We start from the raw sequence: 19,342 nt of genomic DNA, 5'->3' as shown, positions 1-19,342 counted from the left end.
TGAGGATGGTGAGGGTAGTTCATTCCAGTTATATACTCATGCAAGGAAATCTTTTCATCACAGACTGTAACAATACTGTATAGTGGCATTTACAGCCAAAATCTTCAAGTGTTTGTAAAGAGAACTGTCAGAGATTATCGTGCTAATCTACAAAATCTTGTATATTGAGTGCATGGGTACAATGTGTATATGATTTTTAAGTTCCCATAGCAGTTTGGTATAAGGTTCTTTTGCCTTCATTATTAAGCTAACATAAAATGCATAATATTTTGGCTTTTCTAAAGGAACAAATGGAATTCAGAGTAAAAAGCAAATTTCTTATTGTATTGTATTACCATCTTTGAACTGAATAGCTTTAGTGCCATAATGAACAGCTTCTTGAACTAAAAGTTCTGTGACTTAGTCCAAATTTGAATTCATGATTTTTATTACATGGATTGCTGATTCATCAAACACAAATGTTCTAGGAAAAGGAGAAACAGACTGCAAATGAATATTGTGGTAGACTTTTCTTTCTCCTAGTTAACTGAATTGAACAGTGTTTTACTTCTTGTCTTATTGCTAAGATATTTAAAAAAAACTCTGTTTTCCTGAAGCTCCCCTTTGGATCTTGGCTTTGGCTTGCATTATATTCTGCCACACTCACTTCTCCCAATAACATTCTGTATTATTTCTTTTCTTGTTGACATGTTAGAAGGCATCAGGGTTGATACTGAACTGTCACCATCAAAATTTCCATGCTGAAGATATCCATGACAGTTAGTTATTTACTAACATCTTGGCTTACAGCTAGAGCTTAAAGTAATGGGTGAATAATGCAGTATAGCATATTTCCTAATATGAAAGAATCATGTATGAAGCTATATATTTTTTTAATGTAACATAGACAACCAAAAACTATTGTGAGATTTTATTGGAGAGTGCTTATGCATGAGAAGTAAAGTAACTGTATGCAGGATTGATAAAATATATCTCTATCTTTATATCAGGGCAGCTTCCCTTATGAAAAGAAGTAGCCAAGACAAGGCACCCACAACCACACACTCACATGTTATTCCCACTTATTGAAGTAATTTTTTGTGCTATCAGAAAATTTTTTGCTTACCAAAGAAATGGCTGTTATTACCAAATGAAATACCTGTATTACAATTTGATTCAGGTCAGCACTCCCACTTCATTGCTTTTCCAACACTAATGTTCCTCATAATGTTGTGTCACAACCTCAGGAATAGTGCTCTTGTCACATGATCAGTTGGAGTGTTCATTTAGTGGCACACCAACATGTGTTGCCAAAGAGGAAGCTTCCTGATGGAGGAAAGGCAACCTCTCTTTGCAATTCCTTTTAAAACTTAATTTTCTTACATATTGTTTAGGTTATTATGCTTTTGAAAATTTTAGTTATTTTACTTTGGAACAGACTGGCTAAGGGATTTGAGCTGAAGTACATGTATATTATACATTCCATAATTGATAATGACATTATTAATATTATTGCTTTTAATTTTTTATTTTATTTCATCCATTTGATGTTGTCAAAAACATCAGCAAGAGGTCTGTGCTTATCATGTGGCCAAGGGGCAGGTTAGGCAGCTGAATGAGTCATGGTTTTAATCTCTCCTGTGGTAGAGTGTTGAAGACATTGGTGTCTCATGTATTCATTTGTATATATTTAAGCATTTTAGGGAAAGGTAGCAAGGTCCTGTTGTGTGTTATCATTATCTCTTCATGAGTGATCATATTATAGTTATTCTAAATATAATTGTGTTAGTTATTTTCATCAATAGCAATAACAGTGATGAAGGGAACACAAATTGAAAAATAAAATTATTCTCAATTAGTTTATCCTTGTAAGCTTTTTCACGGGAATGTGGTTGACAGGGCAATCAGGGCTCTGAGGAGAACACTGATTTGCCTTCTTGGCATGAGCTTTGAGTGAGGTTTCTGAATGATGATGATTCCTTGATGATGATTCCTTACTGTGTGTTTCTCCTTTTGGGCTGTTGGCTCTGTGCTGACAATATCCTATGTTCTGTGTATACTGTTGTTATTGAAAATATAGACTTGTGCTTTTTCTTCATTACTATTGAAATTACTTTTGGAACTTTGGGTTATTCTTATCACAGAAAATTCCTCTTGTTACCTGTGTGGTCTACCAATGCACTTTTAGATAGCATTAAAGAAGTTAGACCTTCCAAGATTCTGAAAAGTAACCTCATTAAGTAACAAAAAAACATACAAGTTTTTGCATTACCAATAATAAGAAACAATAAGCGACAAGAGATGACGTGTACACAGATGCAGAAACACAAAGGAGAAGGAGATGGTGTAAGAACTAATTAAGATGCAAAGAATGCAACCTAGACCTATAGAATTGAGATTGCTAGTGTTCTGAGCAGCTAGTTAATGGGATTATTGGGTTGGCCTGTGAACCATATTTTCCTGAAAAGTCCACAGGGCATTATCAGTTAGAAATATTTGTCATTTCTGAGTTTGTGTGTCCTTTATTGCTTTTCTACATTATTATTATTATTATTTATTATTGTTATTATTATCGTTATTATTTTATTTATTTATTTATTTAATTTTATTCTAATAATTATCATTATTATTATTATTTTTGTATTATTATTATTATTATTATTATTATTATTATTATTATTATTATTTTTGTTACTACTATTATTATTTTATTGTTTTTATTATTTTTTTATTAATTTACTACTACTACTACTACTACTACTACTACTACTACTACTACTACTACTACTACTACTACTATCATCATCATTATTATCATCATCATCATCATCATCATCATCATTATCATTTTGACATTTTGTTTATTGTTTTTAGTACTGCTGATCATTATCACTGCAAAGCCCTTGCACTTTGACCTCAAGGGTCCCAAGGTGATCAGAAAAACTGACTAGTTTTGTAGCTGTCCCTGGCCCCCTTTGTTCTCTCTCTCTCTCTCTCTCTCTCTCTCTCTCTCTCTCTCTCTCTCTCTCTCTCTCTCTCTCTCTCTCTCTCTCTCTCTCTCTCTCTCTCTCTCTCTCTCTCTCTCTCTCTCTCTCTCTCTCTCTCTCTCTCTCTCTCCCCTAAACATGACCAAGGATGATACATAAAGTTGCCAGTATTTAGAATGTAATTATTTTCTGAAGTATTTTGTTGTCAGTAAGAAGCAAAGTGCTAAATTCTTTAGACTATTATAGGGTAAGGAATGTTTGTATTGATTATTATTTATATACATTCAGTTGACTTACTTGATGAAACAAGAGTAATTACTCACATTTGTTATACTTCCATGATGATACATTACTGTTGTAGTAGCCAACCACACTACAGGCAACCACTGCCACATGGCTTGGTTTGTCTGACATTTGGTGTTTTCATGGACATATTACTGTTACCACTGCTGATGATTTTTCTTCATCATTGCAACAGTAATGACGTCAAAGGGTTCAATACTGAACCTGAAAAAGAAAATGAAAAGTAATTAATAATTTATCCTTCTGGTAATGTTCTTATGTCCAGATCTCTGAGGCCCATCTTGCTGCAGAGTGTGCTGCATTAATAGAGAGCAAGTTTTCTGTTCACCATAAATATCATGACTATAGGATGGAAATTTTTAGTGCCAAGTGTCCTTTAATACCAGCTTTACATTTAAAAAAAATCCTTTCAATCCCCATCATTTGTGTTGACATTTATTCTTGCATTACTTTTAATTTTCACTTTAACCTTCTTGGAAATAGATACCCCATTGCTAGAGTTTTGCCAAGATTGCTTTATAAATTGTCTAAGTGACTTAATTTCTTATCCCCACTTTTTTTTTCTTGAATATAGAAAATTCAGTTATAACTGATTACATAAAAAAATGCTCATAGTTCAAGGAGCTCTACTCGTGAAGTATTCACCAGATTACTTCAGTCATTTGGGAAACTTTCAATTTTCTGTAATAAACTGTTGTTCAAGTATTTTCTATGATAAAATGAATATGTTTTGGAGGATCAAAGATGAAATGTAGGTGATATCTGAGGTGGAAATCTGGTTCTGCTTTGCTGTTTGAAAAAGAAGGAAAACTTGGTCATTCTGTACAGATTCCTGTGGTAACAAAAAGATGGAGAAAAGGGATTGGATATCTCATCTCCTAATTTTACTTTTCAATAGGATAAAGTGAATCATAACAATCTATCATAAAAGTTGATATACATTTTTAGCAAAGTATTATTAAAGATAATCTGAAAGATGAGTGTTTCAGCATGGAAATTTTGTGGTGGAATATGAAGAGATTAATAGAAAAAAAAAAGTGTTGTAAACTTCTAACGCAAGTGCAAAAGACAGAAACCAAATACAGTATATTTGCTTAGATATATCTTTTATTAATGAAACTTCAGTCATTGTTAAGGGATTTTTTTTCTAATAATGATTTGTTTTATACCTCGGATAGCCATGTTTCCTGGAGAGAATAATAAATGTATGAATTTTTTACGTACACAGCCTTTACATTTTTCTTTGTATGCACCTGTTGCTCTCATTGTGGCATAAACAGTTGCCACTACCATCTTTATTGTTGAGGATTGTTCTCATATTCAGAGAACATGTTATCTTGCAAAACTATCATTAAACAACTCATAGTTTTTATGTTTGTATAGATTGGTGCTATGCATTGCTATTCAAAGAATTAGATCACATCACTTGTAATTCAGTGAAATGTAAATATCGTATTCAGGTCACAAGTTGTGTAACTAGGAAAGCACAATGGTTAGAATTCACAATATCCATGTGTGTATGTTTTGTAGAAGGTTACAAAGAACTACCATTGACCTCAGTTTGAATTTATGTATATTCTTTCATGTGCAAAGAAAATATTTTCTTCTTCATTAGATTTATATAAAAAAGCAGTAATTATAAAGCCTTTTCATATTAATTGACTCTAAAATGAGATCATGGTTAACTTTGCTGAAGAAGTTCATTTTAGGCTCTACAGCAGTACAGTGTTGCCTCAGCACACTGATGCCACATCTCATGCTTTGTTTCTCCTGCACTGCCATCTCTGTGCACCGGGATCTTAGGATCTTTGCACAATCTTAAACTATACTAATGGTGAAATTTTTCAAACTGACCTTGTTTCCCAACAATTTGAAGGTTGCTGGATTGCTTATGACATTGGACAAGCTGGAGATGCCTTTAGTTTTAGTTTTAGAAATAAGGTAAACATTTATAATGGTTTCATTATATTTTGTTATTCCTGTTTATCACAGAAAATAGTGCTTACATTCAAAACAAGACTTCAGAACCTTATTTATTTAGTCATTTATTTTCAAGGATAGTTGTTACAACTTTATCATTAAAATCAGTTTATATATTACTAAAAATTCAAGAGCATTTGGCATCTATAACAGTAATACACTTATATAGATAACTGCTTTGAGTCGGAAGTCCAGCTTCCTTCACTTTGTAGGTGTGATGTTTGTGTTGAATTAATATACATAGGCAGCAAAGGGCATTCAAAAGTGATAACTAACAGCCACTACACTGTTGAGGTAAGTCCTGTGTTGTGGCAATGCCTGCCTGACCCACCAGCACTGTGCTGATGCTCCACACAGTGTCACAGAACACATCCTGCATGCCAACCCAACTCTCTGTTGTGATGGACTTAGGTTGACACAGCTCCACTCATTGCTATAATCACCAGCAAGGGCTTATTTTACACACACACACACACACACACACACACACACACACACACACACACACACACACACACACACACACACACACACACACACAGTATATACATACATACACACCCACACATCAAACTAACAAAACTATATGCACCAAACACATACACTGCTGGTGTTAATATATGCACATTTTTTTAAAAGCCATGCTAGAGTGTAATTCCTCCATGTTCTGTGTATTTTACTTCACTGGGATAGAAATAGATGCATGATTTTTTAAAATGAAGGTTATGGAATCAGCAATAGACATACCTATGTAAACAGTCATACTATTCATCATCATCATATTCGTTTAGTTGTAGTACCTGTGCAGTGTAGTTGTCTCGGCTGCAAGAATCATACACTAACAAAAGACAAAGTACAATAGATGCTTTTATAATGAATCTTCCCTGTGGGCCAGCAGTAGCAGACCCACCACATACATAGAGAAGCTGCCCTAACACTTAGTGGGATGAACACTGAACACAGACTCATATACTGACTGTCCTTGGGTGGGAGAGAGCACTGCTGTAGGAGCTGGAGGAGGTGATCTTGAGTTTTAGTGTACAGGATAATGTGATGCAGATCCAAGAAAGCTGAAGTTTGTTTTAGCGTGAGAACCCTTTTCCTTGTTTTATTTCTCCAACCTTGTGCTATCAAAAGCTTCCAGCAACTATTTTCCTCACTATTGTCTTCTGTTAAGTTTTGCAGTCATGGGACCATTCTTGATCATTACCTGTTACATAACAAAAAACAATTTACTGATTATGAAGTGAGGTTATCTTGGTATTCATGTGTCTTGTCTAAAACAGATGGTTGGAGAGCTAAGACTTGCAGATGTTAGCTTCTTTAGTGTGGCTGGCAGTAGACAGGCATTGCCACTTCTTGGACAGACAGTATAAGAGGAATGTATGACAGCCTGCATATGCTGGCACACTGACTTGTTCTTTAAAATCTCATGGATGATAAGTTTGTCATTGCTATATATTGTGACTTGATGGTCATATTTTAGCAATCTGTTAGCACCATGCCATAATAGGAAATGAGAGATGATGTTGAAGATTTCCATGTCCTGACTATAACAAATGCAATGTGAGTTGTATACTGTGAAGTTGCAGTATACCAAATTTTGGACAAGTATGTATGCTAATGTAAATCATTTGATTAAACTAAAGTGAAACCTAATGATTTCTTAGTGAGCACGTACATGATTAGCTGTGATTCTCCTTTTTTGAGCCAGAATGAAATAATTTCACTATAAATCGCTGATCATTAATTTTTAGTTGTTGAATGTCCATTTCACTTAAGATGTTTGGCACTTTTTGAACTTGGACCTTACACTTGTGATGCTGTGACACCTTGGAATGGAGTAGGTGGAAAGAGGCTGAGAGATCAACATTTCAGAATAAGAGTGCTTATAAAAAGCAATTGTTAATATGCTGTGTGACATTACATTGAATTTGTATTGCACAATTAGTAGGATACAGCTTGTGGTGAAACTGTAGTAAACTATTATTTATAAAATGTCAATTATATTTTATCAGTGGCTAAAATATGACTATTGCAGTCATCACACTGTCATGTGTTCTTCATTCACTATATATTTATTAATATGAATTCATACACCCCATGCCACTCCACTCCACTCCACACACACCACACCACACCACACCACACCACATCACACCTTGCATTATTATATTATGTCCATCACCACCCATCTCTTAAATTTCATGTTTCACCACATTGCATCACATCACACAACATCATATTTTGTTCCACAAAGACATTTCACACTATAATAAACTCACACTATCCTATTAGTCACCTCCAAGAACCTTGTGTAACCCATTGCTTCAGGAATATATATATATATATTTTTTTTTTTTTTCTTCCTTTCGTAGGTTATGCATGAGCAACAATTTATTTATCTCCTGAAAGTTTAGTATTTGTTTTCATAATGTATACTTTCTCTGAAGAATATTATTATATTTTTAATGTTACTGGTATATATACTATATATATATATATATATATATATATATATATATATATATATATATATATATATATATATATATATATATATATATATTGTTCTGGAAACCATCCTTGTTTATTTTTGCTTTGTATTGCCCTGTTTACTTTCTACTATGCATACCTCCTATAAAATTGGGGGTTATTTTTTTGTATACATACATATATCATGTATATACAGATTTGGATATTTTGTATGATATGCAGCCAGTTTGCATGAAGTTTAGCCTGGGAATTTGCTTTTTTTACTTAGTTTTGGAGTACAAGGAATTATGTAGAAGACTCATGTTCACATCATGTCCAGAGGCTTCTGACATCACTTTGGACATTATTGTTACTATTGTTAGATGTGTGATAGGTTTTTTTTTCTTTTCACGATAAATGAATGTTAACTTCAACAAATTAATGAAATTGAATTGTGAATTAATGTATATCAGTGGAATACACTTTCCAAGTACTATTCATGCTTTATGGATATAGTGCAAGTCAGTTGTGAGCATAGCATATCATGTTTTACAGGTCCATTAAGTAATTCTGAGTAAGAAAATAATTGTAATAAGTCTAAAAAAATTTAGTCTTTTTTACCAGCTAGAATAGAAGATTATGTGAGGATTCTTCTCATCAGCCTTGCATATTCCCTCACAGCTCTCACCAGCATACCAGTCCAGGCATCAGCACCCCCCCTGGAGTCTGTCAATAGCAGGTCATGTGAAGCAGCCTCTGCCACAGCACCACAACTTGCCAGCGCTCCTTCCACAGCAGCAACCGCACCTCAAGATCAGTCTGTGCTTGGGTCTCCTCCTTCCACCACCTCCCCAGTCACCACCACACCTTTGTCACCACACAAGGAAAATATTCCTGTATCCAATCATGTCAACAACCGGTAAGCTTTGATATTTGTTATGTATACATTTATTGAGGGAATACTTAAAATAATGGTTTTCTGAAGTCTCACATGAGAATGATTTTCTTGGAAAATATGTTTTCTTCTTGTATAAACGATTGAATTGTTTCATTTCAGTGTGGATTCAATACCTAATGGTCATGACACAACAGTGTCATCAGCACGAGTTGGGGAGATAGAAGGTGAATCCAGGAAAAGAAAGTATCCCAGTGATAAGGCTTACTTTATTGCTAAGGAAATCCTTACCACAGAGAGAACGTACAAGAAGGATTTGGAAGTCATCAGTTTGGTAAGTTATTTTGATCAAAGTTTGTAGTGATCTTTTTTATTTAAGAAAGCTTCAAGAATTATAAATTAGTAAAGTTTTGTCTTTTTTATTTTTAATTAATTTCCACATAGTGATGTACAGTCACGGTCAATGAAGATGCAACCTGTAAACTAAAATAACAAATAAATAGGCTATGTTAAAAGATATACTATGAACTAAATCATATACAGTAGAGATTCAATACTCAAACTTAATTAGTTCCAAATGGCTGTTTGACTATCGATTCCTATAAATCAGGTAATTTGTTTTAATTTTAGCAAAACCTCAAATTTATAAAAATTTCAGTGTTTTAATTTGATTTGTACATACTGTATGTAAATGAAGGCTGGTGATGGATAATGTAGAAGAAGAGGGGAGGAGGGGGTAAGTCATCAGAGGACAAGTCACCATCCATGAAAATGTCTGGTGTGATTCCTGTGAACCCACTAGTGAAGGGATGTGACTCACTAACACTTGCACTTTTACAAGATTCCTTGTTTTCACCATCAATAAACCTCTTTGGTGCCATTGTAAGTTTCTAAATTAAAAAGACTGCAGCAGGACTAGGGATGCACACTGGTATCCGGTATACAGGGAATCCTCGTGATTTGACCGCTCGCAGTTTTGAATAATCGCCAATTCGAACTCAGTTAATTAATACCCAATCCTTAGAGTTCGACCGACTAACTTGCCAATTCGACATTTATATCTCGCGCACCACCCACCCGGTCAAATCTGCCGCCAACCCAAATTTGCTGCCAGCCTGCCAGGCGGAAGTGTAAACTGCTGCTATCCTGTGCCAAGGCTGCCATTTATAGGGGAAATCCCCTACAGTAGGTGGTTTTAGCCTAATGTAGGGGGTAGGGGATGCCTTTGAGGAAAATAGCAATGTGCAAGGGAAACTAGAAAGTTTATTTACAATATGGAGGGGAATACAGGCAACCCCCACTTAACGAAGGGGTTACATTCCTAAAAAGACCTTCATTAAGCGAACCAATTATAACAAGTTTAACCTCATGATTTGAACTTCCATTGAGAGTAAACAAAGCGAGAGTGCATCATAGTACAGTGAAAGGTTTAATGAAAGTAAAAATTATGAAGTTAAAACATTTAGGCAGTTTAATTTAAGTCATTATAATGTACACTAATGTACGTATGTACGTAACTTTATAATGTTGATGATCTTAAAATTATGAAGGGAGGGAGAGTGAAACGGGAAAGACACTAACCGGCAACCTGTGGAATGTAAACAAAGGGCCCATCATTGTATCACATACAAAACTTATGTACCAGATTTCCACAAGGCTTTCCATTTTATCAATTGTAGAGTCATGAGTTCAGGTGGTTCTTTTAGCTTGCAAGGAAGATACGGTCTCACCAACCTTCTTAATAGAGTTTGCTGACTTAAAAATAGTAGAGACAGTAGATGGAGTCAAGATGGTGGCGAGCAATGCTATTAGTTTTCTCGCCTCTCATATCTGTGAATAATATCCAGCTTCACTTTGAGAATAAGAGACTTCTTGGTCTTCTTAGCAATGCTAGGCGACATTACAGGGCGTTTTGGTGGTAAGTTGAGTGAGGAAGATGAGCTGCTGCTGACGCTATTATTGTTTTGAACAGGAGGAGTGAGTGCTGCACGTTTTGTCCACGAGAAGCGCTGGAGTATTCAAAAGCCTGTCGGCTTGCATGATACGGCGGGGATTTCAAACTTGGAAAAAATTACCTGGATAGAATTTCGTTAAAGCAAGTTTAGTGTTCGTTAAACGAGCAGATGGTAGTAAAATGAAACCTTCGTTGTAGCAAAATTTTGTTTGTGTGAACCTTCATTAAGCGGGCGTTGCCTGTATTTATTTATTTTTTTTATTTCAAACGCTATAAATATTTGTCTGGACATCCATTAGTTTATGAAATATGGATTATATATATACAGGCAATTCCCGTTTAACGAAGGTTCACACAACAAAATTTTGCTACAACGAAGCTTTCATTTTACTACCATCTGCTTGTTTAAAGAAAACCAAACTCACTTTAATGAAGTTTGATCCAGGTAATTTTTTGCAAGTTTGAAAGCCCTGCCATATCACACAAGCCGACAAGCTTTTGAATACACCAGGAGCCGCAAATACTAAGGCCTGTCTCAGGAGAAATCCTGGGACACCTGTAGAATCAAAATCAAGCCTCTTGTGGACAACACGCACCACTCACTCCCATAACAGTGTCAGCAGCAGCTTGTCTTCACTCGCTCAATTTCCCACCAAAACGCCCTGCAATGTGGCCTAGTGTTCCTAAGAAGACCAGGAAGTCTCTTACTCTTGAAGTGAAGCTGGATATTATTCACAGACATGAGAGAGGTGAGAAAACTATAGCATTGCTGACCACCATCTTGACTCCATATACTGTCTCTACTATTTTCAAGTCAGCAGACTATTAAGAAGGCTGGTGAGACCGTATCTTCCTTGCAAGCCAAAAGAACCACCTGAACTCATGACTCTACAATGGATAAAATGGAAAGCCTAGTGGAAATGTGGTACATAAGTTTTGTATGCAGTACAATGATGCGTCCTTTGTTTACATTCCACAGGCTGCCGGTTAGTGTCTTTCCTGTTTCACTCTCCCTCCCTTCATAAATTTAAGATCATCAACATTATAAAGTTACGTACATACATACATTAGTGTACATTATAATGACTTAAATTAAATTTAACTGCCTAAATGTTAAACTTCATAAATTTTACTTTTATTAAACCTTTCACTGTACTATGATGCACTCTCGCTTTGCTTACTCTCAATGGAAGTTCAAGTCAGGGGTTAAACTTGTTATAATTGGTTCGCTTAACGAAGTTTCGCTTAACGAACTGTTTTTTAGTAACATAACCCCTTCGTTAAGTGGGGTATATATATATATATATATATATATATATATATATATATATATATATATATATATATATATATATATATATATATATATATATATATATATATATATATATATATATATATATATATATATATATATATATATATATATATATATATATATATATATATATGTGGGAGTATGGTGCAATGTGGCGAGGCGCTCCATTAAGATGAGAGTCGATCGCTTATTCCCGCATACATCGTCCAGTCTGACATGATAATATACCGAAGAAAAGTTAATTTTTCCATACCAGAAAGTTTTTTTTATTTCTTTTGTAGTAAAAGAATAAAACTGCAAAAAGTATAAATACGTTTATTTTGCACAATAATATATGCATGGAATGAAAAGGAATTTTGGGATTGGCGTAGGTGAAAGTAGGGGAAAATGTGCACGAGTGTTAGGTGAAAGTAAGAGGAAATGCGCGTGAGTGGTAGGGAGAAATGAAAACTTAGAGTGGCAGCCCTGCGGCCTGTGCATCGCTTACTCTCTGCATCACTCTCGCCCCAGCTAGCATTCCCCACCCCTAAGAAGCACACCTTCCTGCCTTTCAAAGATAAGCTTGAGCTTATAAGAAAGTGTGAGGTAGGTACATTTCACAGTGTTGTTGCAGTGCAAATGGGTGTCCCCAGATCAACAGTATCAATAATTTGGAAAATACTCTGAGACCGCTGCATCATGCAAATGTTTTTATTTCCAAAAATGTACTGTACAGCACCCTAATATGTTTAATAAAAAAAAGTTAGATATAAATGAAGCCTTTAATAGTACTGATTTAGTCTAGGTTAGTGTCTTTTAAAGGTTATAGTGATGTTTTGTGGGGGTCTAGGCTGGAGGTTGGTCCCTATCCCCCCTAATTCTTCAGTATCTTATGGGAAAAATTGCTTCACGATTCAAATTAACGCTGATTCGACCGATGAAAAACCGCCCTAACCCCGTCGAATTGCGAGGATCCCCTGTACCAGAATACTGGCAATATTTTTTTACCAATAATATGGTATCAGAACAGGACAATGGCGGTGGCGGAGAGGAAGAGACCAGAGTTTTGTTTACAACCATGTGTGCTGCTGTTTGATTACCAGATATTTTCGCCACTAATAGGCCTTGGTGTTAATGTAAGTTTATAAATGAAAAACTACAGACAGAAGGCATAAGAATGTTATTGTGAAGACTGCAGCAGCAGCACAACTGGCAGAGGGGTGTAGGGAGAGGCTAAGGACCCTTTGTTTACAACCACATGTGTCGACATTTGACTATCAAGTATTAAATCAAACTTTGTGTTCGTGTATTAAGAAGTTCAGCTATTAAGAAGTTCGAGTATTGAGTCTCCACTGTACTCACAAATTAATATTTTGTCATTTCACTCTTGCACTTTATTACTTATTGGAGTTTTTTAGGCATGTATCTAGTCAGGTTTGCTAAATAATTGTTATATATGTCTTGGCAAAACTTTATTATACTTCAGTGCAATGTTGGATGTTGCTGTCTGGAATGACATGGTTCTTGAGTTAATTTCAGCAGTTCTTGTTAGGAAGTCTAGGAGAGAGAGAGAGAGAGAGAGAGAGAGAGAGAGAGAGAGAGAGAGAGAGAGAGAAAAATCACAGTAAAATTATTTTGTATTTAAAACTCTTGATTAAATTCACTCAGACAGCACATAGTTGAATGTTTGAAATTTTATATAAAATTATACTTTTATTTGTTAGTGGCTGAAAGAAGAAGTTGGAAAAGAGGAGGGAATGCCAGGCGAGATTCTCTCAAAACTGTTCCAGCTTGTTGATCCTATCTATGAGTTCCACACACAGTTTCTGAAAGAACTGGACACTCGTCTTGCACAGTGGTGAGTAGTGCTTAATTTTTCCTGATGATAAAATGTGTAACTACAATTCATATAGGTGCATAAATATTTAGTATCCCTACCAAGTGCCAGGTAAAGATATTTGTGTTAATTTATTGCCTTTTATCCTCTCTGATACAGGAGTCTAAAGAGAGAGAGAGAGAGAGAGAGAGAGAGAGAGAGAGAGAGAGAGAGAGAGAGAGAGAGAGAGAGATTTAACTTCAATCACAAATACCATCACATATCTTAATAGTCAGACAATCTTTATTGATTTTGTAACTGCAATCTTGGTACTGCAGATTGTAGTCATGTCGCTCAATAAATGCAAAAAAAAAATACACTTTAAATATAAGAATTATAAAGATAGGGAAAGTATGCTTTAAATATAAGGTTGTTTAGTCTGTAAAGTAGTAACATGTGTTAGAGGCTTTGATTTTGTGACTGAACCCATGTTATTAAGATGTGGTCTGTAGGAATACCCAGTGCTTACCAAGGTGTCTCAGGATTGAATGGGCTCTGAATAGAGTATATTGTTCTGTGGGATTATATACGTGATTTAGAATACAGTGAAATGTATCACTATTGCAAGGATTTGAAGGATGTAGGCTTAGCATATATTCTTGCATGAATGTGTTTTCGTTATCTTTTAAAAGCAAGCAGTGTTTATTAACTTATTTATTAATTTTATTTTTTTCAGGGATGGTCGTGCCAGTGGATCAAACAAACTTGAATCTCAGAGGATAGGAGATATCATGCTCAAGAACATGAGTATGCTTAAGGTATGTTGAGCCTTCTGTGTTGTTTGTGAGGCATCATGTGTCCCACTAGTGTTTTATCTGCAATAAGATGAGTTGTGCCATTTGATGATGGTGTGATTGTTTTCTTTGCATAAAGTGGTACATATTTCATGTAATTTTAGATTTCCGGTTTATAAGGTTTTCTTGTGTCTTGAAATATTCAACCTCTCATTAACTCAACAATCATATTTCTTTACTGTCTTGTTCTTTCACTCTATTATATTGTAATTAGGTGTGAAGTTCTGTGATCTCCTTAATGAAAAAAATCAAACTAGAGAAATATGTAGGAATAATGTCAACATCTTGCAAGTTTTAGTACTTCACAGGTGCCTTTAGAACATAATCCTGTGATAACTGGGACCTTACTGAATAATTTCTTCTATCCTTTTATACTGATGTGAAATCTCCATGATCACCACTGCCATTTTCTTATCAGTTATATGAAAGCTACCTAGAAGGCCACTATGGCATCCTGGAAGGTCTCGAATCATCTTTCCGCAAGAATCGCCGTTTTGAGCAGATTTACCGAGACTTTGAGATGCAGAAAGTTTGCTATCTTCCCATGACTTCTTTCATCCTCAAGCCACTACACCGCCTGCAGCACTACCACCTCCTGCTTGATCGTGAGCACTTGTTGTTTCATTGGTTGTGGTGACCAGATTCTTGATTAAACTCAATATGGATCTCAGTTTTTTTATTTGCTAAATTAAGAATGTATTCAATTCAGATGAAATCTAGAGTTATGTAGGGCCCAAGTCTGGATTCTTATAAAAAGTTGAACTTCATTTCATTTCAGGCAAAAAATTTTTAATACATTTTTTTATTTTAAGATTTTTTTTTTATTATAAGACTTTGTTAGAGAATTTTCAATTTGAATAAAACGTAAAAAAAAAAAGAGATGAATGAATAAGATATAGGAAATAAAGAAAGGTATTCTGATGAATGATTGCATAGGTAGAGGTGATGGTATGGTGCTATACAGCATAAAATTTTTCTTCTCATATTTGTTCCCTTAGTTTCAGCATGTATTGGGTATAAATCATGTCCTAGAATCAAGTCAGACCATTATCTAGACCAGAAGTTCTTTACCTGGGATAAATTTTATTTTGTGGTGAAATTAAGATTTATTATAAAGTAGCTCTTCCAAGAGTGGTGAGTTTGGTAGCCAGATAATGGAGACTTAGCTGATTTGCTGAATTTCTCTGTAATCCTTTGGAGCAAAAACTGTCACATGTTAGGCATTGGTCCAGATGATGTCATGTAGTAGATACTAAGTAATTATATGATTTTACTGAATATTCAAATCTCTTCCTGTCTCATTATAGGGCTGGTGAAACATTATGGGAGTGCAAACCATCATGACTACCGGGAGTGTATGACAGCCAAGGCCAAAGTGGGACAAGTCATCAAGGCAATGACTCCAAGTCTCACAGCATCTGTAAGTCTATGTATAGTTTATGACATCTAAACACAAACAAAGGAAAGCCTTTATGCCTATAAGTTTTGTACGTGATAGGATGGCAGTAGTCATGGTTTGTATTTTGTTGATAGTAGCAAAATATGGATTCTGATTACCTAGAGTATATTTGTAGTATTGTTATATAATCTCTTATAAAGGTACCCCTGAGAAGAGAAACTTCATTATTCTTATTTAACAGGAGAATTTAGTCAAACTGATGGAGCTACAGCGAGACCTTGTTGGTATTGACAACTTAGTCCAACCTGACCGAGAGTTTCTGCGTGAAGGCTGCCTGCAGAAGCTGTCTCGAAAGGGTTACCAGCAACGCATGTTCTTCCTGGTGAGGAGTATTGCTTATTGTATAGAAAGATATGGAAATTTAAGATGGTGTTCATTAATTGCTTAAGTCAATTTTTCTTGCATCAATTATCTCACAGAAAGAAGTAAGGATGGATGGAAACTTAGTGGATATGATTACTTTTCAGTTCAACGATGTGTTGTTGTACACCAACCGCACCACCACTCCAGTCCTGCAGTTCAAGGTGCATGGCCAACTGCCTTTGCGAGGTGTAATGGTGGAGGAGACTGAGAGCCGCATGGGTGCCTCAAACTGCTTTACAATCTATGGTGGAAACAGGTGAGTCTTGTTAACTAGACATTTTCTAATTTCCTGCATTTCATATTCCTGAAAAATTTAATGAAATGTCCAATTTTTTAAAAACTGTCCTTAATTTTCTCAGGGCTTTAATGGTAGCAGCCAATGGAGAGGAAGAAAAGACTAAATGGTTGGAAGATCTTACAACAGCTATCAATCAGGCTAAGACACGGCCAGACAATGCTTTCCACTATCTCTCCTTGAAGTCCATAAGTGAGTTGATGAGATCCTTGTCATCAGTGAATCTTGCCATAGTGGACTCTTATTCTATAATCATCTGTAATGCATCTCTTACTATCCCAACAATAGCTATCTTTACTTTCATAGTTATTATTCCTCTTAACTTGTCAGCTAGATGCCTCTCTCTTTCATTTCCCATGATCTCTGCACAAAATTTTCTATTTCTCAATTTTGTCTATCTTACAACAGTTTCTTAACTCTTTTACTCTTGAATTCTGGAACACTTTTTCTCTTTCTGTATTTTTTGCCTACAACTCAACTAAATTCAAGAGATGGATATGAAATGTGTCGGGCAGCAAAAGTCATATAGTAGTGTAGGAAAAGAAGGGACTAAGAAGGGGATGAAGAGGCTTGAGAAGAGCTAGATCAGTTGAAGAATGTTAATGTCATGGAGAAAGGGCAGAAGGGTAGTGAGAGGAAAGAAAGGGGACTCAGTGGGAATGTCAGCAAGGCATGGGGTATGGGACAGGGAAGAGAGATGAGGGAAGGTCACAAGACAAGGGACTGGAAAGGTGGGCCATGAAATTAGAAGGTGGGAAGAGAGGAAAGAACTCCACAAGACATGAGAATGGGTGAGTTTGGTGTGGCCAATACATAAGCGGGCCAGGGTAGTCTCCTAGCATCTGGTAGGATGGGATGGATTAGACTAAGAAAAATGGAGGGCTTGACAGCACAAAGTTTATTAGAAGCAAGGATGGACCAGAAAGACTGCCAGCAGACATAAAAAAGAGACCGAAAAACTGGGAAATGATCAGAAATAGGGAGTGAGGAAAGGCAAAGAGTAGGAAGAGCAAAGGCATTACATGCCAAAGAATCAACAGCATCATTACCAGGAATTCCAACATGTCTAGGTGCCCAGCAAAAACTTTGTGTTGGACAGAGAGACAGAACAAAGTCCTGGATGTTATGGACAAGAGGATGAGGAGAAGAAAAGAAAGATGAAAGGGAGAGGGACAACCCAAGAGTTGGTAAAAATAGTATAAAAAGAAGCAGGTAAGCAGAAGCTGCAGCAGAGAGCAAATAGTATCAAAGACAGCTCAGTAGTAAGGACACTAGGCTCAGGGAAAAGGACAAGCACAGCCTAAAGTAACAGAAGACTAGAGCCATCTATATAAATGGGACACAGGGACCCTGGGGTGTCAAATGTCAGAGAGGGAGGGAAAGCCACACAGGGGTAGAGACAGAGAATGGGAGCAGGTTAAGGGATGGGGAAGAAGGATGAGACAGTGGGGCTGGGAGGCAAAAACTGGAGACAGAGAAGAAATACACAAAGTGAAGGAGTGAGGTAAAAAAAAACTGCAGACAGAGAAGGAATACATAAAGTGAAGGAGGGAAATTGGAGGGAATGGGCTTAACAGTGGAGAGAGAGGATGGCCTAGAGATGAAGAAGAGAAGGAAGGCCAGATTCAGCATACAAGCTCTCCACAGGGGGAGACTGGAAGGCACCAAGAGCAAGGCAGAGACCTAGGTGATGAACAGGGTCAAGGAGACTGAGGACAGAGGGGAAGGCAGAAGAATAGACATAGCAGCCATAATCAGTGGCTGAAAGAATGTGCACACTATGCAGCAAGAGCAAAGTCTTATGGTCAGCACCCCAAGACACATGGGAGAGGGTCTGTAGGAAACAGAGGCAGCGAAGGGCGGGATCCTTGATAAAGAGAACATGTTGGCGCCAAGTGAGGCAAGAGTCAAACGTAAGGCCAAGGAACTTGCCTGACGTACGGTACTTGAGAGAGCAAGCAGCACAGGAGTGAGAGAAGTAAACAGAGAAAGACTTGCAGGGGAGAAGTGGAAGCCATAGTCAGTGGCTCACAGAGGCTGTGGTACCAGCAGACTGAAGAAGACAATGAAGAGAGGAGGAACTTGGCAAAGGCATAGATGGCAAGTCATTCACATAGAGGGAGAATCTGACATCAGGAGGAAGGGCAAAAATGATGACATCAATGGCCAGGAAAAAGAGGGTAGTGGTCAAAACTGAACCCATGGATACACGGCCCGGTAGCTCAGTGGTTAGAGCGCTGGTTTCACAAGTCAGATGATCGGGGTTCGATTCCCCGGAGATATTTGGGTGTCTCTCCTTTCACATGTAGCCCCTGTTCTGTTCACCTAGCAGTGAGTAGGTACAGGATGTAAATCGAGGAGTTGTGATCTTGTTGTCCCGGTGTGTGGTGTGTGCCTGGTCTCAGGCCTATCCGAAGATCGGAAACAATGAGCTCTGAGCTCGTTCCGTAGGGTAATGTCTGGCTGTCTCGTCAGAGACTGCAGCAGATCAAACAGTGAATTACCCTTGGACTGATAGAAGGAAGGGGAGCAAGAAGAAGCGACCCCAATATGAAAAGAATGATTCTGGAGGAAGTTATGTAGGAAAATCTCCATCTTCCCAGAGACACTGACACAGGACAATTAATAGAGGATGTGATAGCACCATGTGGTATGATAAGTTTTTTATAGATCAAAGAAAAATAG

General features: G+C 36.6%; 1 protein-coding gene across 1 annotated transcript in view; it reads left to right on the top strand.

Moving 5' to 3' along the window:
* The window catches only part of LOC123519987 (FERM, ARHGEF and pleckstrin domain-containing protein 1-like), a 235,886-nt gene that overhangs the window by 203,001 nt on the left and 13,543 nt on the right, over positions 1–19,342 (top strand). Inside the window, 9 exon segments of the mRNA XM_045281752.1 lie at positions 8,406–8,643; positions 8,782–8,953; positions 13,595–13,728; positions 14,423–14,504; positions 14,959–15,145; positions 15,848–15,960; positions 16,181–16,321; positions 16,467–16,618; positions 16,722–16,849. Of these exon segments, the coding sequence (XP_045137687.1) occupies positions 8,406–8,643; positions 8,782–8,953; positions 13,595–13,728; positions 14,423–14,504; positions 14,959–15,145; positions 15,848–15,960; positions 16,181–16,321; positions 16,467–16,618; positions 16,722–16,849 (1,347 nt within the window).

This window comes from Portunus trituberculatus, chromosome 46 (genome assembly GCF_017591435.1).
Source record: "Portunus trituberculatus isolate SZX2019 chromosome 46, ASM1759143v1, whole genome shotgun sequence".
Taxonomy (NCBI): Eukaryota; Metazoa; Arthropoda; class Malacostraca; order Decapoda; family Portunidae; genus Portunus; species Portunus trituberculatus.
The sequence above is the reverse complement of the archived record's forward strand: the minus strand, read 5'-3'. Positions and strand labels throughout refer to the sequence as shown.